Genomic DNA, 27,437 nt, shown 5'->3' with positions numbered 1-27,437 from the left:
AGTTGTAAAGCAGCTGCTTCAATGCTGCTTTCCACCTGTTGGGACCAGGAACCTGAGCTAGAGGTAATGGTTATTGCAAACGTGGTTCTGCTGTGGCTCTGAAGGTGTAGATCCCAACAATGCTCTTCTACGCTCCCACTGATAATGCCCCTCCTCCTGAGGGAAGATTCAGGGAACTATTTGCACAGGCTGGGGTCTGTGGAGGAGCAGACGGGGGATGAGTGCATCCTGCTGAATACCAAAATTCAGTGCCAGGTCTTATGGAAGGGTTTATTTATACAACTGTTTAAGTTGCTTTGCACCCACTCACATACATCCTCTCACAGATTCCAGCTGTCTGCTCTCGGGCCTTGCCTCCTGTAAAACTGTCTTGGGTTCTCTGGCAGCTGATTATGACATCAGACAGCTCTTCCCTGTCCTCGCGGAGTCATCAGCAGTTTGGCGTTTTCCTCGGCTGCGCTTCTTGGCAGGAGGAGCAGTGCTGTCCCCTGCACGCTCCTCGTGTCGGGCCGCAGTGCCTTGTGCTGGGCCGGGGCCTCGCCACGGGGGCTCCTCCGCCACGTGGGAGCTGCACCTTCCCGGGATCGGCTGCTGGGAGCCTGTTGAGTTGATTTTCCTTAGAACCTCCAGCATGCACCTTTTCATTTCTGGTTCTTCCAATGCCAGTGCTTCTGTGACTGCTCTCCGTGTTGTAACCTCACCACACCGAGGAACACTGAGGGTTCCCAGCCTCTCCTTTGCCCCACTGCCGGCGCCGCCACCTGCGGTCCTCCCTGGGCAGGGTCCGGCCCGCCGGGAAGCGCAGGGACAGCGAGGGACAAGGACAAAACGCAGCCCCGCCAACCCCCGGCCCCGGCCCGATGGGGGGAGCCCGTGCGGGGGGCTGGAGGAGCAGCGGGCATGGTAGGGCCGGGCCCGCCCGGTGCGGTGCGGTGGGGCCGGGCCCGCCCGGTGCGGTGCGGTGCGGTGGGGCCGGGCCCGCCCGGTGCGGTGCGGTGCGGTGGGGCCGGGCCCGCCCGGTGCGGTGCGGTGGGGCCGGGCCCGCCCGGTGCGATGCGATGCGGTGGGGCCCGGCCCGCCCGGTGCGATGCGGTGGGGCCGGGCCCGCCCGGTGCGATGCGGTGCGGTGGGGCCGGGCCCGCCCGGTGCGGTGCGGTGCGGTGGGGCCGGGCCCGCCCGGTGCGGTGCGGTGCGGTGGGGCCGGGCCCGCCCGGTGCGGTGCGGTGCGGTGCGGTGCGGTGGGGCCGGGCCCGCCCGGTGCGGTGCGATGCGATGCGGTGGGGCCGGGCCCGCCCGGTGCGATGAGGTGCGATGCGGTGGGGCCGGGCCCGCCCGGTGCGGTGCGATGCGATGCGGTGGGGCCGGGCCCGCCCGGTGCGATGCGGTGCGGTGCGGTGGGGCCGGGCCCGCCCGGTGCGATGCGGTGCGATGCGGTGGGGCCCGGCCCGCCCGGTGCGATGCGGTGCGGTGCGGTGGGGCCGGGCCCGCCCGGTGCGATGCGGTGCGATGCGGTGGGGCCCGGCCCGCCCGGTGCGATGCGGTGCGATGCGGTGGGGCCGGGCCCGCCCGGTGCGATGCGGTGCGATGCGGTGGGGCCCGGCCCGCCCGGTGCGATGCGGTGCGGTGCGGTGGGGCCGGGCCCGCCCGGTGCGATGCGGTGCGATGCGGTGGGGCCCGGCCCGCCCCCCGGTGACACAGAGCGAGGACGCGCCGGCGCCAGAGCGGCACCGGAAGCGGCTCCCGGAAGCGGCCGCTCCATCGCGCGGGGCGATGGCTGCCGGCGGCCCCTGAGGCGACGCAATGTACTCAGGAGCCGCCGCCGCCGCCGCCGCCGCTGCGGGGCCGCCGCACCGGGACTTCATTTCCGTCACCCTCGGCCCGGACGAGGCGGTCAGGGCCGGCGGCTACAACAACAGCAAGGCCTGGCGGCGGCGCTCCTGCTGGCGGGTGAGGCCCTCGCAGGGAGCTTTGCGGCACCGGCGGCACCACCGGGCTGGATGCGGGAATACCCTGGCGATGATGGAGCGCTGCTGGGCCGGGCCATCGTGGCTGTCCCTGGGCTTGCGTGCAGCTGAACCGCCGTGGGGCACCTGCCTTGGGACCCCCCGGTTCCCAGATGGGCGGGGGCCGTGTCTGTGGGCCTTGGGGCGGCCCTGGGCTCGGCTCCGCTCTCGGGGGGCTGGTCCCCGCCGGGGAGCGTGTGGGGCGCGGGCTGGCTGGGGGAGCTCCAGGTCATGTCTTAGTTTTCACAAACAAAGCTGCGTCAGGGAGAATACAGTAAAATTTTGCATTTTGCTAGTGGTCATTCGGGGGGCAATGCAGCGCGTTGTGGACAAGAAAGAGAAGGGAGCTTTGGTCGCTGTGCCTTTTTGCCCTGTTTTAAGGCTTGAAGGGGGAGCCCTGTCTTTTGCCCTGAGAGGGTAAAGGGGACGCTTCTGCTTTCTGTGGGAAGGCTGAACGTGAGGAGAGGGGTTCCCTGGCAGAGCTGGGGGGAAGAGACCGTCTGGTCGTCTTGTGGGTAGGGAGTGGGCAGGCAGCTTTACTGAGGATGGGAGTCTTGGGCCCAGAGAGTCTGGTATGAGAAAGAGAGAGTCAAAAGTACACGATAAACCTTGTTACAGATAAGAGATGATGAATAGTCACCTACAGAGGCTTTCCAAGTCGTCAGATGAAGCATTTGAATAGCTTATGGACACAGTCTCACAGTTGTCTTTTATTACCAGCTTGAGAAATGTGGGCCCTTCGTTTCACACTTCATTTTATCCTTATTCTTTGTGAACAAAAAACCAATAAGATGGTGGTAAATGCCCTCACGTGTTCTTGTGCCTCTTTTTTATTTGTCCCAAGACACCACAAGCGGTGCCTCTTTTCCCATCCTACCCTGAAGAACCACAAGGCTGCTGGATTTTGAGCATCCTTCTGCAATGGTAAAATGGTGATATGGTTTGCCCTGTAGGTAGAGCTGAAGATGATGGAGCGGGACTGGCATCTCGCAGTGTGTGCAGGGAACGGTGTACAGGATTCCTGTACTGTCAACGATGCAGGAAAGCAGGAAACTGTGCTGTGGGGCTCGCAGTGTGAGCACATCAACTGTTCTGCACTGGCTGTTCCTAAGAGGATGAGGACTGTGAGAAGTGCTGTGGGGTGTTATGTAGTGTGTAGGAAAGGTTGTTCCTGAGTGTAGCATTGGCAGTGAAGTTCCCTCTCTGTTTGCCAAAACCAGTATTAGTGAGTTTCAGTGGGACTGCTGGAAAAGTAAAAATGGTAATTTAGCAGTAAGTGTTTAATTCCAACTGCTCCCTCTCTGTAAATGAAGGCTAATGTACATTAGCTTCTCTCAGACTAAAATACCATTTGCTCTCACATTTTTAGTAATTGTTGTCTATACTCCAGTTTCAAAATACATTTTTGCCCAGAGTTAAATTTGAAAACATTGTGGATTTGTCTTGTTCATTGTGGTGTTTTACTTCATTTTCACGCTGCTCCAGGTTGGTGACTTTCTTGGTGATGCAGGACCTGTTCTGTGTGACAGTTCCCCTCTTTATCAGAAGCAGGATGCCTGTCTTCTCCTTCACAAATTCACAGAATATTCTGAGTTTGGAGGGGTCCCACAAGGTTCATTGAGCCCAACTCTTGAAGTGAATAACCCATATGGGGACTGAACCTGCGACCTGTCCAGTGGCTGGTGCTCAGCTAATTTTGACCCTTTCTTCTTTGCCGCATTAATGTTTTTTTAGTTTTTCTGCTGCTTGCTTCTGTTTTTATTTTGCATATGCACTCTGCAGTCCCTTCCCAGTCAGGAGCAAAGAGGCTTTTGGCTGATTTCCCAGTTGACATATGGGCAGATGCTCAGGCCAGACAGTTGAGGTTGTGATCAAAGTCAGCTGTAGTTGAAACTCTCTGGGATCCTCAGCATTTGGCAGGTTCTGAGGTTCTTGCAGCAAGTGGCTCTGATGTGTCTCTTGGCTTGCTGTGCCATATGCTAGCTGGTTAGATTTCTGTTTTCTCTGTTATCAAAGAAAATAAGCAATGGATATCTGCAGTTGGAAACAGTAAAATTAAACCTGCTGGATTTTACGTTTCTTAATTTGAATGAACTGGTAAGAGTTTGTTCTTAACCAAGTAGACTCTTATCGTTGTACTAAATGTTCTTCCTCTCGCTTCTTTTCTCTCCTAAAGAAATGGAAGCAGCTGTCCCGACTTCAGCGGAGTGTCATTCTCTTCCTGTTTGCCTTCTTGGCAGTCTGTGGAGTCATTTCGTACGCAAGCATGGGGGAAGCATGGAAAAGTATGTGTTCTGTACAGCTTGGAATTGCTCAAGTGAGGTGTTATTTAGGAAATTTTTGTAGTTCTTATAAACAATTTTAATTTCTATTGACAGTGCTTGGGTGTATTCATTAAGGAACATTTATGAGATGATTTTATGTGATGTTTCAATTACTTAATCCTTAATCAGAAATATTTTTCATAGGTCTTTTCTTTGTTTATCTTTGTTGACTAGAGCAACATACTGTTTTTAGTTGACAGGGTTAATTTTTGCAGTAGCTGGGACGGGGCATGGCTAAGGTCTAGGTGTTATTCTATCCCACCTCACATTGGTGCTGGGGGTGGGAGGTGCTGCTGCTGGTGGTGCTTAAAGGGACTCTGTTCTGTGAAGAAGGGGTTCCTCCGGGTCGAGAAAGCATGGTGGAGAAGACCTCTGGTATTTGTTTTTTGTTGCAAGTGTTCTGTGCAAATAGTTTCTTTTTCTTATACATTGTCTTATTGTTACTGTTTGTTTTCTTATCTCATTGCTGTATTGGTAAATTGTTATCTCAACGGGGATCTTTGCCTTTTTGCCTCTTGTTCTCAACTCCATGCCCACACAGCAGGAAGGAGGAGGGGAAAACGGGATGGCAGGGCTGGGGTGGGAAGTGGGGTAGTGTACGAGAGCAGCAGTGTGACTTTGGAAAACCTTGGTGGGGGCACTGATTTGGGGAATACCATTCCTAAACCACAACAGCCTTAGTTGGCACCCACTGTGGGGCACAAAGAGTTGAGATAACAACAGATCTGCACAGAGCAGGTTGAAAACAAGTTTGATCTTAGCATTTGTTGTATTAGGTACTGAACTGCTGGTCACAATGTTGCTGGTCTGCTAATGTGGTTGTGGTACTTAACTCTGTATATATTCTCCTATTTGCTCCTCGAGAGGGTCTTTTTCGGAGCAGGGAGAGGAATAAGAATTGCTTTTTTACTGTACTGTGGGATATCAGTTTATGACATGAAAACGTTAAGGGCAATGAGGGTCATTTGAGATGTGTATTCAGTGTTACTCTCCTACCCTACCTTGACTCCATTAATAATCATACCCAGTCTGTGGGGAACAGGGAAGGATGATTTTCCCCAGCTTTTCACTCATTTTTTCTCCTTCAAGCCAGTTACAACATCTTTTGAGATTTTTTAATTCCTTTGGATGTTGAGGAAAGCATGTTCTTGTTCCTAAGTCTGTCAGGTCTCCTCAGTGCAGTCCACACCATGTTTAGAGTCAAGGAGGAGATTTCTAGGAGGGTCATTCAGAGATCCAGCCCAAGAGTGGCATGGAAGGTAGGGGAAAATGGGCCAGCTTTGGGGGAAATTCTCTGCTCCAATGCTTTGGAAGTTCAGAACAGCTACAGCGCCCTGATAAAGTGGCAGGATATTTGCAAGAATGCTGTGGCAGCTCCAGAGAGGAGCAACTTCTTACGGTGTGCTGCACCCTGGCTAATTGTTAGCACACATAATACTAGACAGAACCCTCAGGGGAGGAGGAGGGAGGCAGACCAATGGCTGTGGCCACTGAAACTGCATCTGAACTAGAGGAACAACCGGTGCCAGTAGCAGTTGCTCCTATATAGAAGAAGAAATCAAAGACCAAATCAGTTTGCTTAGTAAGTCATGAAGAGGAAGTAGGGCCCTCAGAACAGGAGGAAGAGGAAGGACAGAGATAATCACCTGACTCCCATGCCAGGGTGTCCTGTGAGATACGCAAAAAGAATCAGCAACCAGTTAGGTGAGCCCCTGATGACCTGGCTGCTCTGATACTGGGATATTGCAGCCCATGATATGAAACTAGATGGTAGTGAAGCCAAGCAAATGGGATCCCTGTCCTGAGGTGGGGACATTGACAAGGGGATTGGGAAGAGGACAGAAACTCAGCCTCTGTTCCAGCGGTGGAAACACAGCCCCACTATTTACATGGACTGATCCAGACTGCACTGGAAGAGGGTGAAGCTCCAGAAGCTTTGCAATACATTGATGTCATTATCATGTGGGGCAACACAGCAGAGGAAGTTTTTGAGAAAGGGGAGAAGATAATCGAATCCTCCTGAGGGCTTGTTTTGCCATGAAACAAACTAAGGTCAAGGGACCTGCCCAGGAAGTTCAGTTTTTAGGAGTAAAATGGCAAGATGGGCATCACCAGATTCCAGCGGATGTGATGAACAAAATAGCAGCTATGTCCCCACCATCCAGCAAAAAGGAAACACAAACTTTTGTAAGTGCTATGGATTTTTGGAGGATGCATATTCCAGAGTATAGTCAGATTGTCAGCTCAGTTATTTGATCTGAAAGAAGAATGATTTTATATGGGGTCCTGAACAACAACAAGCTTTTGAACAAATTAAACAGGAGATTGCCCATGCAGTAGGCCTTGGATCAGGACAGATGTGAAAAATGTGCTCTATGCTGCAGCTGGGGAGAATGGCCATTCTGGAGTCTCTGGCAAAAATTACCCAGGGAGACTTAACCCCTCTGGGGTCCTGGAGCAGGGATACAAAGGGTCCGAGGCCTGTTACACCCCAACTGAAAAAGAGATCCTGTCAGCTTAAGAGCTTCAAGCTGCCTCAGAAGTGACTGGCACTAAAGCACAGCTCCTCCTGGCATGCCAACTGTCAGTGCTGGGCTTGATGTTCAAAGGGAAAGTCCCTTCCACACATCAGGCCACTGATGCCACATGGAGTCCAAGTGGATTGCTCTGATGACACAGTGAGCAAGTTTGGATGGGAAACCCCAGCTGTGCAGAGATCTTGGAGATCATCAGTAATTGACCTGAAGAAGGTGAAAATTTCAGACTGTTGTCATCAGAGGATGAAAAGGTGACACATGCTGTGGAGGCCCCACCATATAATCAGCTACCTGAGAATGAAGTGACATACTCTCTTCACTGACAGTTCCTGTCATCTTTTAGGGATGCACTGAAAATGCAAAGCTGCCATATGGAGTCCTACACAGCGAGTCACAGAAGCTATCGAGGGACAAGATGGATCAAGTCAGATTGCAGAGCTGAAAGCCATTCAGCTGAAGAAGGTAAATGGCCAACACTACCTCTACACTGACTTGTGGATGGTGGCTAATGCTCAGTGGTGGTGGTTAGACCTAGGGAAAAAACCAGTTGGCAGCGCAGAGGGAAACCCATCTAGGCTGTTGAACTGGGGCAGTTGTGCCCAGGTATGGAAGTGAGCTGTTAAAGTATGTCATGTAAGATGCACAGATACTTAAAGAGTCGAGCAACTGAAGAGCATCTCAATAATGAACAGGTAGATTGGACTGCCAAGATTAAAGTGTCTGAGGTGTATCTGGACTGGTAACACAAGGGGGAATTATTTCTGCTTCTGTGGGGCCATGACATCTAAGATCATCAGGAAAGAGATGCAACATACAGATGGGCTCATTATCAAGGGGTAGATTTAACCATGGACACCATCTCCCAAGTTATCCATAACTGTGAAACATGTGCTGTCATCAAGCAGGGCCAAGCAGGTAAAGCTCCTGTGATATGGGGGGCAATGGTCAAAATACAAATGGGGGGAGGCCTGGCAGATGGATACATCACACTCCCACAAACCTACCAAGGCAAGTGCCACATGCTGACAATGGTGAAAACAACCACTGGATGGCTGGACAAGCACCCTCTGCCTCACACCACTGCCTGGAACACCATCCTGGGCCTGGAAAAGCAAGTCATGTGGTGACGTGGCCCTCCAGAAGAATTGATTTGGACAATGGGACTCGTTTCATAAACAGCCTCATAGACCCCTGGGCCAGACTGCTCGAGATGGAATGGATATATCGTATTTCCTGATATTTTCAGCCTCTGTTGCATGAACTGTACAACAGACTGTTAAAAAATGCATTGAAAACAGTGGGTGGTTGCACCTTCACACAGTGGGATCTGCATTTAATGAAGGCCACCTGGTTAGTTAACACTGGAGGGTCTACCCGTTGAGCTGGGCCTACCCAGTCCAAATCTCCACATTCTGTAGAAAGAGATAAAGTCCCTGTGGTGCAGGTAAAGAATGTGTTAGGGAAGAGAATTTGCATTAGTCCTGCTTCAAGAAAAAGTAAACCCATCTGTGCGATTGTCTTTGCTTAAGGACTTGGGTGTACTTTGTGGATAATGCAGAGGGACAGGGAAACATGATTTGCCTCTCAAGGGGATTTTATTTTTGGGTGAGAACAGTCTGTAATATTGAATTGTATACCATTGGTTACCAAATGGCAGTGCCACTGTGTGCCATAACCACCATGGACAATGACTATGGACTGCTGCAGATATACCAAGGTCTATCTGGACTTCAGCAAGGCCTTTGACACTGTCTCCCATAATATACTCCTGGAAAAGCTGGTAGCCCATGGCTTGGACAAGTGCACCCTCTCCTGGATTAAGAGCTGGCTGGAGGGTCGGGCCCAGAGAGTGCTGGTGAACGGGGCTGTGTCCAGCTGGCGGCCGGTCACCAGTGGTGTTCCCCAGGGGTCTGTATTGGGTCCAGTCCTGTTTAACATCTTTATTAATGATTTAGATGAGGGGATTGAGTCCATCATCAGCAAATTTGCTGATGACACCAAGTTGGGAGGGAGTGTTGACCTGCTGGAAGGCAGGAGGGCTCTGCAGAGGGATCTGGATAGACTGGAGAGATGGGCTGATTCCAATGGGATGAAGTTCAACAAGGCCAAGTGCAGGTCCTGCCCTTTGGCCACACCAACCCCCTGCAGCACTCCAGGCTGGGCAGAGTGGCTGGAGAGCAGCCAGGCAGAAAGGGACCTTGGAGTACTAATTGACAGGAAGCTCAGCAGGAGCCAACAGTGTGCCCAGGTGGCCAAGAAGGCCAATGGGATCCTGTCCTGCATCAAAAATAGCGTGACCAGCAGGACCAGGGCAGTGATCCTTCCCCTGTACTCTGCATTGGTGAGGCCACACCTTGAGTGTTGTGTTCAGTTCTGGGCCCCTCAGTTCAGAAAGGATATTGAGGTGCTGGAGCGGGGCCAGAGAAGAGCAACAAGGCTGGTGAAGGGACTGGAGTACAAGTGCTGTGGGGAGAGGCTGAGGGAGCTGGGGTTGTTTGGCCTGGAGAAGAGGAGGCTCAGAGGTGACCTCATCACTGTCTAGAACTACCTGAAGGGAAGTTATAGCCAGGTGGGGGTTGGTCTCTTCTCCCAGGCACTCAGCAATAGAACAAGGGGGCACGGGCTTAAGCTCTGCCAGGGGAAATTTAAGTTGGATATCAGAAAAAAATTTTTTACAGAGAGAGTAATCAAGCATTGGAATGGGCTGCCCAGAGAGGTGGTGGATTCACCATCCCTGGACATTTTTAAACACAGATTGGACGTGGCGCTGAGTGCCATGATCTAGTAAATGAACTAGAGTTGGACCAAGGGTTGGACTCGATGATCTTGGAGGTCTTTTCCAACCCAATCGATTCTATGATTCTATGATTCTGACTTTCCTTGATAGACATCTTGGTTTCTTTGTAAACTTGAGACAGTCCTGGACTAAATGAACTCAATAGACATCTTGGAAGAATGGCCATTGACTATGGAAATTATACGTGTTCTTCTGTATATATACATATATGTATATAATTGAAAGGTGTAGAATCTGGGCATGACGTAGATCGTATAGAAAAAGGAGGGGATAATGTACAGGGTGAGGAAATTTTGGCCACTCATAGGATCGAGAGAGGTTGTGTAGGTACCTTTGTGTGTGTCCTGGTTCTGGCCAGGACAGGGTTAGTATTTTGCAGTAGCCACAAGGGAGTGTGGCTGAGGCCTGGATGCTATTCTATGCCACCATCTCACTGGGGATAGGGAAGGGACTGTTTCTCTCTTCCAGGGAGAAGTGGCTCCTTTTAGTTGAGAAAACGTGGTGAGGGAAGTCGTCAGGATTTGTTCATTGTCACGGGCTTTCTGTGTAAATAGTTTCTTATGCATTTTTTTATTAATACTGTTGCTGTCACTGTTATTTTTCTTATTTTGTTGCTGTTTCCAGTAAATTGTTTTTATATCAACCCATGATCTTTTCCAAACTCGATGCAGCAGGAAAGGGGGAGGAGAAAACAAGGGAGCAGAGAGCATCAGTGTGGTTTTAGAGAGTCTTGGTGCCTGGGGCACTGATCGGGAGTACCATTCCTAAACCATGACAGTTGATTAAAATTTGGTGGCTGTGAATGTTTTTTAATTATGTTCTTAAATAGGTATTGGTAGCCCAAAAGTAGAATAAGATAATTCTTTCTTGATTTTGACTGTGCATCAGAGTAGAAATCAGAAAATTTGTACAATACTAAGGCACATTTAGCTTTGATACTTGTCTTTCTGCCTGTATTGAGAAACTGAAATAGTAGCAATCAAAAAGAACACAAATGTGCCTTTTAGCAGCTCCCATGTGTATTAGGGAGAGGATTAATACCAAAATACACTTTGTATCTAACAATTAGCGTGTGTTTATATGTGTTTTATGAATGCACTTTCTGGAGGTGTATCCACTGTGTGAATGCAGCAAACTGTTATAAATTTCTTGCTGCAACCTAAAGTGTTGATTCTCTGTGCTGAGCAGTTTTGTGTGTCTAGGTCTAAAAAACAAATCGTTGGATGATCAGGGAACAGAACAAGAAATTCCTGGATTAAAGCTGGCAAATCCAGCTGTTCTACCAGCACCCCAGAAAGCAGATGCCAACCGGGGAGACTACCCTGACCTTTCACCACAGGTACTGAGGGAAGAAATTAGTTTTATAAAGTTACCAAAGGGTTTGTGAAGTCTGCAAATAGTGCTTGGTTTCAACAGTTGCTGTGGAGAAAGGAGTTAAAGCTTGCAAAAAAAGTTTGGGCTGGGTGGAATGCTCTCCTCTCAGGAAGGGCTTTGGTGTAGCATTTCTTGGCTTTATCTTTTTTATGCTATTTCTTACTCTCTGCTCTGCCCAGGAGTGCCAGGACTTTAGGTCACAGTGACCTCTTACTTGAGGCTTCACTCGTGTTGGGATTAATTTGTTTTGACTTGGAGTGCACTGGGTATCATTCTCAGTGTTGTGAGGAGCCTGGAGTCGTGGCTGAGTAGGAGACATGATTACAGTCAGTGTCACACTGAATTAGAAGAGATTTTCTGAGAGATTGAGAAATAGCAGCAGGCAGAGCAGATGTTAGGATAGTTTGAAGGGTTGTGTTTGTGGGGGATGCAATGGGAAAGGAACATCGGCTGACTGTGGATTAGTGCATTAGGTCTTTATACCTTCCATTCAGGGCAGAACTTGCCTGCTGATATGATAGCAAAATAAGATTTATCTGGAGCTTTGTTTAACACAGTGGAGGGAATGCTGTTGACTTAATAGTTTGAAATTTTACCATCTTTGTAACATACCAAGCACATACTTTTTTTGCTTTTCCGAGAAGCAGCCAAAACCACCTCATGTTCGTCGTGGTCCTTCCAATCTTCAGATCAAGGCACCACGGAGGGACACAAGGCTGAGGACCCAACACAGTACCATCAGGGCTGTAGAAGAGCTGGTCCAGGTTGATAAAGAAGAGAAAACTGAGAAATCTGTTATCAGGTAGAAACTTTTCAAGCAACCTACAGTGTTTCCCCCCTCCACTGACATCCACTGGGGATTGGAACGAGTATTTTAAGGGCTTTTTGTTGTCCATGTCTGAGGTTGTTTTCTTTCCTTGTATGTGTTTGTTCTCAGGTCTGGCCTGATAACTGCTGCTATTGCTAGGCTGACAGATTTCATTTAAATGAATATGCAGCTTCTCTGATTTTACTGTTCGTGTCACACAACTGCAGAGGATTTGGGCCCCTGCAAGGCTGGCTGTATTTCTAATGCACTTAGATGCTCTTAATGTTCAGGAGGATTCTTGGTGTCCAGGGGTTTCTTCTGTTTGTTGTAATAAATATTAGTATACCAATATTGATACAATAGTGATGCTACCAGTGTCTTTGTCCTGGGCCAGGCTTGTAAAATGATAGCAGTGTCAGTACTGATTAGGGGCTGGTGCTGCTAAACACAGCGAGCCCAGGCTGAACTGGCAGAAATCATGGATGTGTGTGTAGCTGTGTGCATGTGGCTATACACAATGTGCTTACTCCTTTCTTACAAACAGTTCATACAGTTCCGAGACCCCTTACACAAATCTAGCAGTATCTTTTATAAAGGGTCTGTGCTGCTGTGGTTATAGTTATATGAAGCTGTTCCCCAAGATTATACTGACTGAAGTGTTTTGATTTGGGAATCACTGAAGGGGTGTAATATGGATCTAGAAAAGACTACTAAAAGTTCAGCAGAAGTTCCTCAGGAACAGCAGGCGTGGGGTTTTTGTGTGTTTGTTCTTTTCAGCGCTGGCTCAGCTGAGCTGATCATTGCATCAAACTGTGCCTGCCTCAACATTTTGACTGTCTGAAAGTGTTTCATTGCTGTGTTTATGCTTGTGCTGTAGCTCATAGAGTTAAAGGGCTGGTAACAGGAGAACTTAGGAGAGCAAGGAAAGCTTAGTGAAAACTGGATACAAATCTAAAAAATGAAAGTAAGACATGAAATATGTGATTTATCTAAGAAGATATGCTGACTGTAAACAATGTAAACTTTAAAGGTCCTGTAAGCCTAATCCTTTTAGGAATCATCATGAACTCGAAAGCAACATACCTGGATATTAGATGGTATGACTGAGATTGTTTGATCTTGATATAAACTTGGCTTAACTTGAAGTCCGTCTTTTCTTAACAAGTTTTTTCATAAAAACCTGTAAAAACTGATTTATGCATTTGTGGTGGCAGGGAAGGCTTGTGACCCTTGATAGCAAAGGCAGTACTTTGAGCAGCTTGTCCTTTGTGCTTCTTTGTGATTTTTTTGGCGATCATCATTTGTGTGGTACTATTTAGTGTTAGTGGCTGCTGTGGCCATTTCACAGCTGGTAGATAGCAAATTACTTGTAATGCAGCAATTTCAGGTGTTCTAATTAATTTTAGAGGTTTTTTATTAAATTCCATTGCCAAGATACTTAATTAAATTCCAAAAGCTTGTAAGACACATTTCTTAATCCAGTAAAACTTCTCTGGTGCAAATTTCTTTCTTTGAACAGAAAACTGTCCTGGTTAGAATGGCCAAGACCAGCTTATTACTGTGTGGGTGTAACTAAAGTTGTGCATTCTACACCCTGTATGTAATTTCTAAGAAAGGTTTATGGATCATTTGCAGCTGCTGCCCAGAGCACACCTGTCCCCTCAGGCTACAAGCTGGGTGTTAGAGAACAGGGTCTTCACACCAATGAGTCAGGTGTGAAAACTCCTCTTGGGAGGCATCAGCCCCTTAGCACCCAGCCTGTGGGGTTATGTCTGCTAATGGTCCTTCAAGGAGTCAAAAAATATCCCATAACTCACACAGTAAATCACCCATTGTGAAACTCCCCATCCTGGGGGAGGTACTGGTCATTCCCATCTGAACCTAAGCACATATAATCTTGGGGTTTGGGGACTTCTGGTACCATTTGTTGGATCCAGAGGAGGAACAGAACCTCGACAGGACTGTGACTGCCACTCTCGACCAGACTGCAACATCATCCTCATCAACAGGTTTTCCTTTCCTTTTACTTTGTACTTAGGGGGCCCACGTGGCACTCAGCACAGGGGCCAATGAACACCACTCTGTTTATGCTCCAAGGTGCTGGCTTATTCATCTGAGTATTGTGAGTTAAAGCCAATTTTTCTCTCTGTATCATTGTATTTATTGTAATCTTTTTATTAAATTGTGACTCTTGTAATCTCTTTTTGAGTTGTGTTCATTTCTCCTGCAGGTTTACCTTTAAACCAGCACAAAAACTTATCTAGTGGACAACATACTTATTTTGACCCTTGACACAAAATTCAACCTTTTTTTTTAACCAAGTATCATGTGATAAAGGAAATGCAGAGATAAGTCCCACTCATTTGCATGACTTTCTGTGACCAAAATAAGTCTTAATTACAGTTGCTTGTATTTGCAGCTGGAGAGGAGCAGTGATAGAACCTGATCAAAGCACTGAACCTCCATCCAGTAAAATAAAGGAACCAGAAAAACCTTCATCTGTGGAAGCTGAAGACCAGAAGGAACCAGGTAAATAGTGCAGTTAATTAGACTTTTCTCTTTGCTTTTATGGTTGAAATTGTGCAATTCCCCCCCATACACATCTATTTTATTTATTTTACTTAAAGGAAACAAAAAGTGTAGGAAAGATTAGTTACCTAGAACATGCAAGTCTTTCACTGTCCCTATTCCTCCATGGCAACGTTTGTGCTTATTGGCCTTCAGAATGTGAAAGGCTTTGAATTGTAGCCTCTGGGAGGAGGTACATATTGAAGGATGGGATACTCTAAGGAGAGAGAGGGGGAAAGAGACAGCTTCCTTTTTTGGCAGGTTTTCATTTCCCAAGTACAGGGAAGATTACTTTCTCCCTGAACTAAACTGTTTTTAAGGCTCACCAGAAAGCTGCAGAAGTTGTTTTTGAAGTTGCTGCCCTTGTGGAGCGAAGTACCTGTTGTTCCTTTTTCGGGGTTCATACAAGGAAGTTCTGGTGTGATAAACATGGCATGCAAGCTGAATATTTATGGGGTTAGTTTTGCTGCTTGGTGTTTCCACTTTAAAAGTCTTTGTTTATAATTTTGAAAAATTTCAGCTAATGGGCTCAAAATTTTGTATGTTGGATGTGTGACATAAACTTTACTTCTTGGCAAATTGCAAGTAAAAATCAGTAGAATTATGGAAAAAGACATGGCTTTGCCAAGATGGAAAATGTAAATTTTTTTCCTCTTTTGGTATTAAATGAGAAGTTCAATAGAAATAATTTTGTAGAAGTGGTTTTAAATTTAACAGAAAGCAATGAATAGAAGAGGAAAGATGAAGAAAGTTTGGTCATGTGTTGAATCAGTTGAGGATTGTGTCATTAAGTATATGTATTCAGCAGCTGAATTACTGTGGATCTTAATTCGGTATTTCCTGATTTTCAGCTCTTTGACCTTTAGTGATAATCATCTACAACTGTGCATGTGACTATTTTAATGTTTTATTTGCAGAAGTGACAGTTTTGTTGCCAGGGAGAGATCTCTCTATCCACCTGGCTGAATTGCTGACCAGAAACACTGACTGGTTATTCTACAGAGGAAGGGCTGTCCTGAAAAGAATAATGTGAGGATGGTTTTTCCATTGCATGGATCAGTTAGTTTGGAAGAAAGTTTATTTTGAGTAGACTGCAGCAAAGTGTGCTTGGTGTAGCTGTATAGTGCCCTGAAGAAGGCCTGAGCCAGGTGCTGATTTCCCCTTGCAGTGCCCATAAACGAGCGCCAGCTGGCTGTGATCGAAGCCTTTCGCCACGCCTGGAGAGGGTACAAGGATTTTGCCTGGGGCCATGATGAGCTGAAACCTTTGTCCAGGTCCTACAGTGAGTGGTTTGGACTTGGGCTTACCTTAATTGACGCCTTGGATACCATGTGGATTTTAGGCTTAAAGGAAGGTAACTTTTTCCCTCTTCCATTTTTTCCCTCTAAAAAAATTCCTTATATTCTATTCAGGTAGTGCATGTTGAGAAGTCTCTGAGGTGAACATTTATTACATGTGGCCGATAAATTTAGCTTTCCAGTTTGGGTAAATGCATATATATATATATATATATATATATACACACACACACACATAATAAATATGTGTAAAATATTTTTTAAAAAACCCAACTATATTAAAGGACACCATTTTTCTCAGAATAAAATTTAGAGCCAGAAAAAAATGTTCTGCAGCTACATATGGATACAGTGCATATATCTGCTAGAATTTGAGGGATGTATTAATAAACTTCCTGGTCTTTGTTTCTGTACTAGAACCCCAGTTCTACCTCTGTGCCATTTTACAGCCACTGGAGCCTTTCTACCCATCCCTCTTGGGTAGTTCACCTGTAAGCGTCTTGGTTGTGTTTTATCACACCTAGCATCAATATTTCTGCATGGTTTTAAGGAGGTTGTTTCTTTAAGGAATCCATGGGTGGAGAAAGGAGCATGCAATACTTTCTTCCTGAATTGCTTTGCTTTCTGTATTTTTGAGAGTTATTGTGGAAGTGACCACATTAGAAAACTGTAAAACAGATTTCAAAAACTAAGCCAAAAATTTTGCAATTTTGTTGCTAAAAACTTAAATGCTTACTCAGTATTCAAGAGGATTTTTTTCTTTGTTTGGGGTTTTTTTGTTTCTTTGTTTTGTGGTGCAGGGCTTTTAGTAGTATTTAAAAATTTCTGGAACTGTATTTAACCTTGGTAGATAGCCTTCTTTGTAAACTTATTAATCATGCAGCTTTTTCTGTCAAGACAGGAAAAGCAGAGCTGCTAGTAAGGGGACAATAAATACTCAGTCTCTCATGGTTCTCTCTCTTCTACCTTTGAAGTTTGCATAAAATAGAGTTTTCATGTGATTTAATATGTCGTGTATGTTCAGCTCTAGGCCTGAACAGTCTGTCTTGAAGTTTCATCAAGTTGTCAGTATGCTGCTCTTTTATTTTTCCTAAGTGGTTTACAATGAACTGAATAAAGGTTTTACAATAGATTGTTAGTAATTTAGATGTGTTGAAAAGGAGTTCTTGCTGAGGGTTTCTACATATTTTATAGCGGTTCTGCTGATTGCCTTAGAAAGAAAGCTCCTGGGGTTTCTTCTGAAAAACAAATGCTATGTAAATGAAAGTTTTGTTTGAGGCTGCCAACCTTCCTTATCAGCTCATGAATGCAAAAGCTGTGGCAGAAGCTGTGCCGTTGCTGTTCTGCTGGTAATAGCCATGACATCTGACTGGGAGATTTTCTGCGGTTCTCAATCTGCCCAGCATCCAAGACCAGAGGGCACAGAGGCATCCTTTTGCTTTAGAGTTTATCTCCTGTGAAGTGCCTTCAGTTTCTGGGAAACTGTTTGTGCTGCTGCTTCTCTCAAGACGGAGTTTCTGGAACCGGCGAGATTGTTCGAGATAGCTCAGCCCTCACAGGTGGAGGCTGAGCTGGCTCACGTGCAGCATGGAGAGACACCCTCTGCCAAAGCAGTAATTGTGGGATGCTGCTGCTGAGCTGTTTGATGAATCTAAAATGGCTCTTTTTTTACGTTATTTTTTTTATTAGCAGTGTGATAAACAACTATTTTTGTTTCTAGAGAAAAAGATTGCAGCCTGTCAGGATTTTGGGTGTTAAGTGCTGAGGCAGGAAGCAGGCTCTCCAGGACATTGCTAGGCTAAAGGTGTTCGTGGCCATTATCTGAATATGTTACCTGTTTTTCTTGGTAGATAACAGCTTTGGTTGAAAAAGATTTGATTAAAAAGAGAAGGCTCTGTGAAAATGTGACAATTTGTCTGACAAGTCAAGTGGATAGAATTGAAAGACAAATTTCTGGACTATTTTAATAAAAGAATTCCCCTATTTCTTCTTTCTTAGACAATTAAGAAATTCCTGTTTTGCTGGATATTTCTGTCTGTATGCATCTGTGGTGGTGTGCTGAATAAGAATTAAACCAATCGTAGTCAAACTTCTCCAAGGATGTGCTCTTCATTTTAGTTTTCCACCTAAAATTATCATCTCTGTAGACAGATACAAATAAGCTCAGGGCTATATGGAATACTCATGTCTGTAGTTGTTGGAACATTCCAGAAATTCATAAATGAACTACTTTTTATACTTTGCAGAATTTGAAGAAGCAAGAAAATGGGTAGCAAATGATTTAGTATTTGATAAAAATGTGGATGTGAACCTGTTTGAGAGCACTATCCGTATACTGGGTGGCTTGCTGAGCACCTACCACCTCTCCGGAGACAGCCTCTTCCTGGAAAAAGCTGTGAGTGACTGGCCTTACAAATGAAACTGGCTTATGTATTCCATATAGGACAGAGTTGAGGGAAGATTCCACAGAAAGTTAATATTGCTGGTCTTTAGCAGTTTCATATTTAAAGTGGTGGGAAAGGGCTTTACCATTGAGCTTTTAAGCCTGCGCCTCTGCTCTCTGGATGACCTCAGAGCCTCTCTGTGTTTAGCACCTCTCCTTGTATATCTGCTCTTCTGCTGAGAATGGCTGACAATATTAAAGTTGATGTAACGAAGGAAGAAATAAATGGTTGGCAAAGGGTAATTGTTGTCTTTTGATGCCCTCTCTGTGTGTCTTAACAGCATCAGCGACCTCTTCAGATTATCTAGATGCAGTTAGTGACTGCAGACTTGCATCATGTGGCTTAGGGATGAGGCCTGGAGTGCTGGGGACAAGGTGGAAACTCTGCTCATTATTACAAATAAATTCAAGACCTCTTTTAATTCTTTAATTGCTTGCCCAATCTAAAACTAAGCTGTTATTCTGTCTTTTTCTACCTGCTTGATGAAGAAAATCTAATGAGTGTGTGTGAGTATATTTATTTTTTGGTTTTCTTGTTGTTTTGTCCTGTGCTTGTGGGTTTTCTCTAGAAAGACATTGGGAACAGGCTTATGCCAGCATTCAAGACCCCCTCTAAGATACCATATTCTGATGTCAACATTGGCCGGGGCACTGCACATCCCCCTCGCTGGACATCTGATAGCACTGTGGCAGAGGTGACCAGCATTCAGCTGGAGTTTAGGGAGCTCTCTCGTCTCACTGGAGATGAGAAGTTCCAGGTATGGAAGAATCGGTTGATGTCTCTTTCTTTTTCACCTCTCTGCTGCTCAACCACTGACTCTCATTAGTACTCGTGGTGTCTGCGGTCTATAAGTTACAATAAATAAGTTGTGAAACTCTAGATGAGGGAAGAAAAAGAAAACAAAATATCATGATTATTTTATTGAATACCAAAAAGTAGCTGTGGAGATGAATAATTATTTTTCTTCCTCAGAAACGGATTTAAGTAAAAAAGTAAAAAAATCTGAGTATGGTTTCTTAATGCCATTGTCTATACACAGAAAACAAAACTGTAGTGTTGCTGTCCAACGTACTGCAATGTGGCTCATTAGATAAGAGTCTGAGAGCAGGTCATAGGGAAAAGTTAATTGAAATAAAAAATAATTTCAGAGAAAATAATATTTCACGTATTTCTTTTCCTTTGCTGATGTTATTTTATTGTTTTGAACTGTATCCACAGCTCAGTTTTGAAGAATGCAGTTATTTAAGGAAGCTTTAGCTATTGCATGATTCATGTAGTTGTTATTTTAGCTGGACTTCCACTTTGCAAAACTGAGATCATTGTCCTGTGCCATAGTACTGGCTTTCGAGTGGGCTTAACTTGAAGGAAAGGAAACTGTTAAAATTATTTCAAAGTACTTAAAGGTACCAAGAACATCATGTTTTGAGATTCCAAAAGTTTGAAATTCTGTATTTAATATATTGCTCGAGCTGAACTTGATGTCCCTGGTGCTGTTTTGGGGAAGAAAAGTTACAGATTTCCTGCTGGCCTGCAGTTACTAGCCACAGTTTTGTGCATCATTTATACTTGTAATTTATATTTGCCATTTCCTTTCTTTTAGAAAGCTGTAGATGAGGTGATGAAGCATGTTCACACCCTCTCAGGGAAAAACGATGGCCTTGTGCCCATGTTCATCAACACCAACAGTGGGCAGTTCACCCACCTGGGGGTCTACACGCTGGGAGCCAGAGCTGACAGCTACTATGAGTATCTGCTCAAGCAGTGGATTCAGGGTGGAAAAAAAGAAAATGAGTAAGTTCTGTCCACTTCTTATATTGCTGTGAGAATTAGGTGAGCTGTAAAACTTTCTGTTGTAGTCTGCTGCTTAAAGAAAAATAATGTGTGTGCCCAAGAGTTGACTGAACATATCACTGTTTTTAAAAGCAAGCTAAACATCAAGAGGGACCTGTGGTAACTTGATGTAAAACCAGTTGGAGAGTTGCATCTCAAAACTACTCTCCCACAGAATGCTTTTCTTCCTCAGCTCATCATTAGAGACAGGACATGAGAATTGAGTCTTTGCTGGAGCATAATTAGACACTTTGAAATACTGCTGATACTTCCTGTTATCAGCAATGTCTGTGTTTGCTCTGGGTTTGTTAGTGAAAGGTGAATGGAGACTGAAGTTTGATGTTTGTGTAAACTTTGCTTTAAGGGACCTTAAAGCTCATCTTGTTCTATCCCCTGCCATCAGCAGGGACACCTTCCACTCTCCCAGTTCCTCCAAGCCCCATCCAGCCTGGCCTTGGACATTCCAGAGATGGGGCAGCCAAAGCTGCTCTGAGCAACCTGTGCCAGGGTCTCACCAACTTCACAGGGAAGAATTTCTTCCTAATATCCAGTATAAACCTACTTACTTTCAATTTTTAAGACCCTTGCTCTATCACTACATGCCCTTGTAAAAAGTCCTTCTTTAAGTCTCAATGTTTCTTTTGTCCGCACTTTAGAAGTGGAAGAGAAATTTTACAAGGAGCAGAGGAATTAAAGATCGTTTCCTCCAAAACAAGCCAAAAATTGCAGCAATTTTTTTCTGCATTATAGCTAATTATGTTGGACTTGTTCATTTTGGAGGGCTTAATGCAGAGAGAGTGACAAGAGGCTTTTCTGTGTATCGGAGAAAATGCCTTCCTACAAAGTTCTCTCACTGCTCTTTCTGAGCTTTACCTCACTGTAAATGGAGAATCAGTGCCTTTGGGAGCACAGTGGCGTTCTGTGAGCCTCGCAATGGAATTAACCAACAGGTTGTTTTCCACACGAAAGTACTTGAAAACAAAGGAAAATCAAATTAAATACTGTGAAACAATGTTTCACAGTGAGAGAGGTCAGTTGGAAAAGATTGCTCCAAATCTTTGAATCTCCATCTTGAATGGAGATACTACTGCATCTTTGGATGGAGGGACTAAAAAACTGCTTAGATAACACCTCAGGCAGCCTGATGTAACTGAGTCTGCCTCAGAGCAGAGGGTTAAGTAGGGACCTCCAAGAGGTACTGCCCAGCCTCCATTTTCTGTGGTTTCAATTACTTTATTTCCAAGTATTTTTTAAAATCTGGCTATCACCTAGAAACAGTGGGGGATGTTTTCTTTAATACTAAAATAAGGGTTTACTTTTTAAAGTATTGCTGCATGATAACAACAACAAATTAATGTCCAGTTGATGGTGACTTTGAGGATTTTTTTGTCAGTTTCATGTTTAGTTAAATACTATTCTTTAGCCTGACATAACAGTCTCTTAAAGGATTGTGCTGAACATCAGCTATGACGAAATATGTTCTGACTGTGTGAATGTGAGCCAGCTGGGAATGATTTTAATTCACAGGCTGTTGGAAGACTATATGAGAGCCATAGAAGGAGTGAAAAAGCATCTTCTTCAGAGATCAGCACCCAAGAAGCTCACTTTTGTAGGAGAGCTTGCTCATGGCCATTTCAGTGCCAAGATGGTAAGAAATACAATTGCATTTAAAAAATCCAACAACAAAAGTGAACAGAAAAACTGTCACAAAATTTAAATAAAACCCTACACAGAGCCAGGCAAATGCACACCTTTTCCCTCTACAAAGGGAAATAAACAACCCTAAAGCAACAAAATACCAAACCCCAAGACTATATACACATACACATCTATCCAGTGGGATGGCAGTACTGAGTAACTGATTTGTACATACTAACGACATGTGCAAACCAGGGACCTTCTTTATGAGTTATTCTAATAAACCCATGTATTTTCCTGTGAGACTGAACATTTTGGTGGAGGAGTTAAATTTTTTAATTTTCTTTCTCTTTTTTTTTCTGTTGTTTTTTTTTTCTGTTGTGAAATTCTAGTGATAGAAGCTGTTGAGGCAATGCCTATTTTTAGTATTATTAATTTTCCATAATTCAAAAATATATTTGGACATTTGGACACCTGACTTTTCAGATTTGCCTTCAAAAGAAGCAGGTGATCTAATATTGTGTTATGGGGTTTAAAAAAAATCTGATAATTTTGGAGGATTCTATTCATTTATGACATTTTTTTCTTTTCCTACTGTAGAATTCTTGAGTAAAACAATATGCTGTTTGCTGTAGGGAAAATTGATTACTCTTAACTTCCTGCTCTTAATTTATGCATCCATATTCTTTAAATGCGTTTTAAGACCTTTCAGTTAAATATCTCATGCCAAGTGCAGGTATTGTATGTGCATGTGGCTTGTCTTAAATACAAGTGATGTATGTGTAGCCTTATGCATACTTTTTCAATACCTGAAGTGAGCTTTAGTGAATTCTATGACTTGTTCAGTTTCCTGATGTAATATTTTCTCAGATCCTTAGCTCTAGTTTTCAGCACATGCTTCTTGGATCTGAATTTTCCAAAAGCTCTTCAAACCCACTCTTAAGTGAGACGAGACTCTGGGTAGAGAGGGCTGGTCCATCCCAAGACAGGACAGAATTGAATTGAGACAGATTTGGCTTAGATTTCTCCATTTGCCAATATACTTTCTTCTAACCTAGGGAGTCATTATTTTGGTATTTAATCTATTACTATTGGTTGAAAGGCTGGACAGGTTTCTTACCCTGGCCAGCTGGAAAGTGTTATGCTGTTATGTTGACCTTTACAACCCTCAACTTTCCTTTAGGACTGGATGAAGCTTTTAAAGGTCCATACAGGGGCATCAGAGCAGTTTTATTGTGTTTTTGAGTGATGAGACCTGAACTTTCATTCTGACTGTTGAGAATCATTTTAAATCCCATAAGTGACATGACTCTGCAGTTCTTACAGTCTTACATCAGTGGTGGACTAGCCCCAGCATGAGGACAACCAAACTTTTAGGTGGTTCTGCCAACCCCCTGCATGAGCTCATATGAAATGTATTGTATGCATCTGGTAAACCAAAAGACACTCCTCCTCCTGAGACCTTTTTTTCAGGAACTTGTCATAAAAACACAGTCTTGGATGTTTTCCAAATTAATGGTTTCTCTAGTAATGCTGCCTGCCTCATGCTGCATTACATCAGATTGTTAAAAAGTTGTCCTCACGTTGTAGGTACCAGAGATGTGTTTTGAAGAAGAGAAAGAACAAAAAAAACCCAGAAAGAGAGAGATGCACACACACTCACACACACACACACCCCCACACTCTCACACACACCCCCACACACACCAGTTTGATGCGTAACTTCTCCATAGTAACAGTTGTCTTGTCTTGTAGGATCACTTGGTTTGCTTCTTGCCGGGTACTTTGGCCCTGGGAGCCCACAATGGACTGGCTGCTGATCATATGAAATTGGCTGAAGCTCTTATAGAAACGTGCTACCAGATGTATGCTCAAGTAGAGACAGGCCTGAGCCCAGAGATTGTACATTTCAACCTCCATGCACAGAAGGGCCACAAAGATGTGGAAATCAAGGTGAGCAGTGGCTCCAATTCCATGATTACTCTGTAGCTCTATTCTACTTTTAAACTCCTGGCCAGATATTGATGATGTGGTTTGTTGTGGAGCAGTTAATTTCTTTGCTGCCTCACCTTCTAGCTGTACCCTAGGCTTTGGTTTTAATGACCCTGATAGTGTATTTAGAAGCTGAGTTATGCATAGCAAACTCTTAGGAGTAGATGGAGATGGGAATCGTGTCTGAGGAAATTCCATGTCTGAAGTACTCTTACCTTTTTTTTCCTCTTGTAGCCTGCAGACAGGCACAACTTACTGCGACCAGAAACTGTGGAAAGCCTTTTTTATATGTATAGATTTACTGGTGATAAGAAATACCAAGATTGGGGCTGGGAAATCTTGCAGAACTTCAATAAATACACACGGGTAAGGCCAGCTTATAGTGACCTTCTTCTGTCAGGACTTAATTTGCTTACTTGCTTTCTAACACCAGTTTTGGAAACTTACTATGTTTCAAGATTCATCAGATGCTTGTGAGGAAATTTATAAGAATATACAGAAAAATTTGGTTTCTTACAGTTTGAGATACGCTACTTGGTCCATATAAGGAAAGAACTTGTATTACATTGATTAAAAAGTGAAATGCAGAAGCTGTAGCCAAGACTACCAGTGTCTCTACATCTTGGAAGCTGCAGTTGTTTTTAGAATTGAGAAGCTGAGAAGGACCTGGCTGGATTGAATGAATGCTTTGAGTGAAGTTGCCAAAGAAAAAGAATTTGCACAAAATGGCATTAACGGTTTAATAGAGGGGTTTTGTATTCATTCTGACTACAGTGCTGGTGAAGATATCACTGATGTGCTGTGGCAGTGTGGCCTAGGTGCCAGTGGTCATCAAATATCCATGGTCTGTTCTTAAGAGAAATGGGTGTGGGTCTTGGTCCAGCTCTAACCTAGAAATCACAAGTTCCCTTCTGTATGTTTGTCCAGAAACTTTAAGGGGATGTTCCTTGTGATACTTCTTTAACTTAAGTGGATATTTTGCTTCATTTTACCCTTGTGGTTTCTTTTAAAATGCAGTGAGTTGGGTTTTTTTCATAACTGAAGTATTTTATGTAAAGGAAAACCAGGTACAAAATGAAAAACATGCTGATCTGTTTCCTATCACTTATCTTCTCCAAGTGCATCAGGATGTTAGGAAGTAAAAATAATTTATTTTTGATTATGTAAAGATACAAATTTCTGTGTTTTTTGGTTTCTTTGTATTTTTTTTTTGGCACAGGTTCCTACAGGTGGTTATACTTCCATTAACAACGTTCAGAATCCCAGTAATCCAGAGCCACGGGATAAGATGGAGAGCTTCTTCCTTGGGGAAACACTCAAATACATGTTTCTGCTGTTTTCAGATGACATAGACTTAATCAACCTTGACAAATATGTCTTCAACACAGAGGCTCATCCACTCCCTATCTGGGTACCAGCATAGACTCTGCATCAGTGGACCTTTCAGTGGTGGCATTTTTATCTCCAAGTCACTTTACTTTTCAGGGTTTGAAGAGAGATGCTATATTGTACCTTTTTTGGCTTGAAACAACACCTTGGGAAAGCATCTCCAGTTTGAAGAAATCATGTCAGTCTTAGATCTAATCCCCAGTTCTGGGATGGACAAACTGTGCCATGTGAAGCCGGTTTCCCTGGTACTGATGACGAGGTTCAGAGAGTAATTGTAGCTTGGACCACAACATTCATGGGGCACTGGTGACTGACCTGTCAGTCTTACTAAATGCTCATTAAATACTGGGAATGCAGTGAGTTGGCTTAGGGCACAGGAAAACAAGAATAAGCCTACAGTTTTTGTTTATTCTGCATTCACTGAAACACTGGATTACAGAGCCATTCCTTTGTCAGACTGTGACAGTGGTTCAGGTGGAAAGTGGAATAAACAAAAGAGCTGTAGTGCTGTCCCAGGTAGAAGCAAAGCTGTCAGTATTGCTGCTGATGCTCTGATCTCATTCCAAACTCACAAGCTATGCTGCATCACCTTAGGGGAAGGAAAAGGCAGCAGAGCATCCATTGTATATTGTCTTAATTTTGTAAAGCACTTTGAACGGTCTGTTCAAGCTGGGGCTGAAATGAATGGTGAAAGGGAATTTGCTGCTGGTTTGGCTCAAAGTGGTATATAATTTTTGTAGAGGTATTGCAGTTTTTTAACTTATCTGCAGGAATGCAGGAGATAATGTGAAACACAAGTGAAACTACTCGTGCATTTTATGTATTATTTGCATCAGTTAGACTCAGGTATTCTGACTGAAAGCTGCTTTCTGAGGTTGGGCACTGGGAAAGTTTGTGAGCACATTTGGTATCAGCCTCCTTCCGTCCCTTCCTGTCCGGATATTACATCATGAGGTGTTTGTTGACTCAAAACAAGCTTACAACTGTACAGCACAGTTTATGTTATTCATCATTTCTTGGACTGTGGAGAAATTTTCAATTTTTTCCCCCTTAGGAATAAAATGGGTAGAAGTATTTTCACTAGTAGTGTTAAAAGCAGACAGTCTGAAAGTATTACAGCTGTTTCAGGTCCCAGTAGAATTAGAGAAACCTATTTCAGTTGCTTGAAGACAAAAGCAGACTCAGGTTTTTTAAGAATCTTACAGGAGCCCTGGGATCATTCATTTTTATATGTGCAATAGATTTTAAACGATGAATTTGGAAATGAACTTTCTTTAGTGCTTGTCCTTTTGGATTTGTGGACTCTCCTGTATTTACAGATACAGAAAGATGCTTGTTCATATTTCTGGAAGAGGTTGTTCTCACTGAAATGCTCTTTCCCCTGTGGCAGCGGGTATGATGGGCTCCACCAGGTATGTGGTGGCAGCAGGAGGTCCAGTCCCCACAAACACTAGGGCCATTAACAGAACTGATTGAATCTGACTGGAATGGTTAATTTTCCAGTGGCTGAGGGAGATATGTGTATTTTATAGTAATTATAACTTTTGATTTGTAAAATAAGATGCATCTTTATTTGTTTTATGCTGATCCATTCTGTTTGCTGGAGTTACAAGTTACTCTTGGGACCACTATTTAAGTATTTTAGAGAATATTTATCATTCCATGTACTAATGATGGCTTATGGAAATGGAAAACTTTTAAAATTATTTAAATGCACCTTTTGTGTCATCAAAGGTATCCTGGGATTGGCAGGATGTGACAAGTCAGTGCAGAATGTTAATGTTCTTCCTGTTCATTTGCCAGCAGTAACCCCAGCAATGAGCTTCTCACATACACATGCAGTGGAATCCACTCTCTGTGGCCTTTGGCTGCACAACTGATTGGTTGCCAATACTTCCGTGTTCATTGACACAACAGCAAATGAGGCAAGTGCTGTTGAAATGTGGCAGCAAACACCCTTCAGTGGTTTTGGTTGTGGAGCAGGTTTGTGCTGCTGAGGAACTGAGCTTTGGCTGGAAGCTAACCTTAAAATTGGAGATTAAAGAAAAAAAAGATAAATTCAATGACACTACCCAGGCCCTGGTGACCTGTGTTGCTTTGGCCTTGTGCCTTTGACTGATCCTAGTACTGAACTCTTATTTATGAATGTGCTATGGATTGTAAAACTTCCAGGGTTTGGTGTTTCACCCATACAGCTGCCTGAGTGAGGCAACAGAGAGATTTCTTAGAAAATGGAATGCTTATAAATGCTTACAAAAAATATTCTGTTGTTGAAGTCTTACACCAGACCAGTCTTAATGTAATTGATTCTACAAATGGAACTGTGGGAGCTTGCATTATATTATTTTTGCCTTAGGATTGACTTTAGAGTAATAATCCATTTCCTAAAGAGCTAAAGGAAGGGGGAGAAGAATAAACAATCACTTTCTCAAACA

The 27,437-nt window shown here is 44.1% G+C and overlaps 1 protein-coding gene across 1 annotated transcript; it reads left to right on the top strand.

The window, feature by feature from the left end:
* The first annotated feature begins 1,740 nt into the window (after window positions 1-1,740).
* Window positions 1,741-27,437, top strand: MAN1B1 (mannosidase alpha class 1B member 1). The gene is made up of 13 exons (XM_071574605.1): window positions 1,741-1,947; window positions 4,180-4,288; window positions 10,864-11,000; window positions 11,680-11,837; window positions 14,263-14,372; window positions 15,580-15,765; window positions 17,956-18,104; window positions 18,722-18,910; window positions 19,754-19,944; window positions 21,511-21,631; window positions 23,377-23,574; window positions 23,848-23,979; window positions 24,833-27,437. The coding sequence occupies exons 1-13, from the start codon at window positions 1,801-1,803 to the stop codon at window positions 25,034-25,036; spliced, it is 2,031 nt and encodes a 676-aa protein (XP_071430706.1). The 5' UTR covers window positions 1,741-1,800; the 3' UTR covers window positions 25,037-27,437.

This window comes from Pithys albifrons, chromosome 20, assembly GCF_047495875.1.
Source record: "Pithys albifrons albifrons isolate INPA30051 chromosome 20, PitAlb_v1, whole genome shotgun sequence".
NCBI lineage: Eukaryota > Metazoa > Chordata > Aves > Passeriformes > Thamnophilidae > Pithys > Pithys albifrons.
The sequence above is the reverse complement of the archived record's forward strand: the minus strand, read 5'-3'. Positions and strand labels throughout refer to the sequence as shown.

What these genes read in the sequence shown, in the direction of transcription:
- MAN1B1 (XM_071574605.1), top strand. Translation starts at nt 1,801, where the DNA reads ATGTACTCAGGAGCCGCCGCCGCCGCCGCCGCCGCTGCGGGGCCGCCG. An exon ending in ACCCTGACCTTTCACCACAG is followed by an intron (nt 11,001 to 11,679) that starts GTACTGAGGGAA and finishes TTTTCCGAGAAG; the next exon opens with CAGCCAAAACCACCTCATGT. An exon ending in GCCTCTTCCTGGAAAAAGCT is followed by an intron (nt 18,105 to 18,721) that starts GTGAGTGACTGG and finishes GGTTTTCTCTAG; the next exon opens with AAAGACATTGGGAACAGGCT.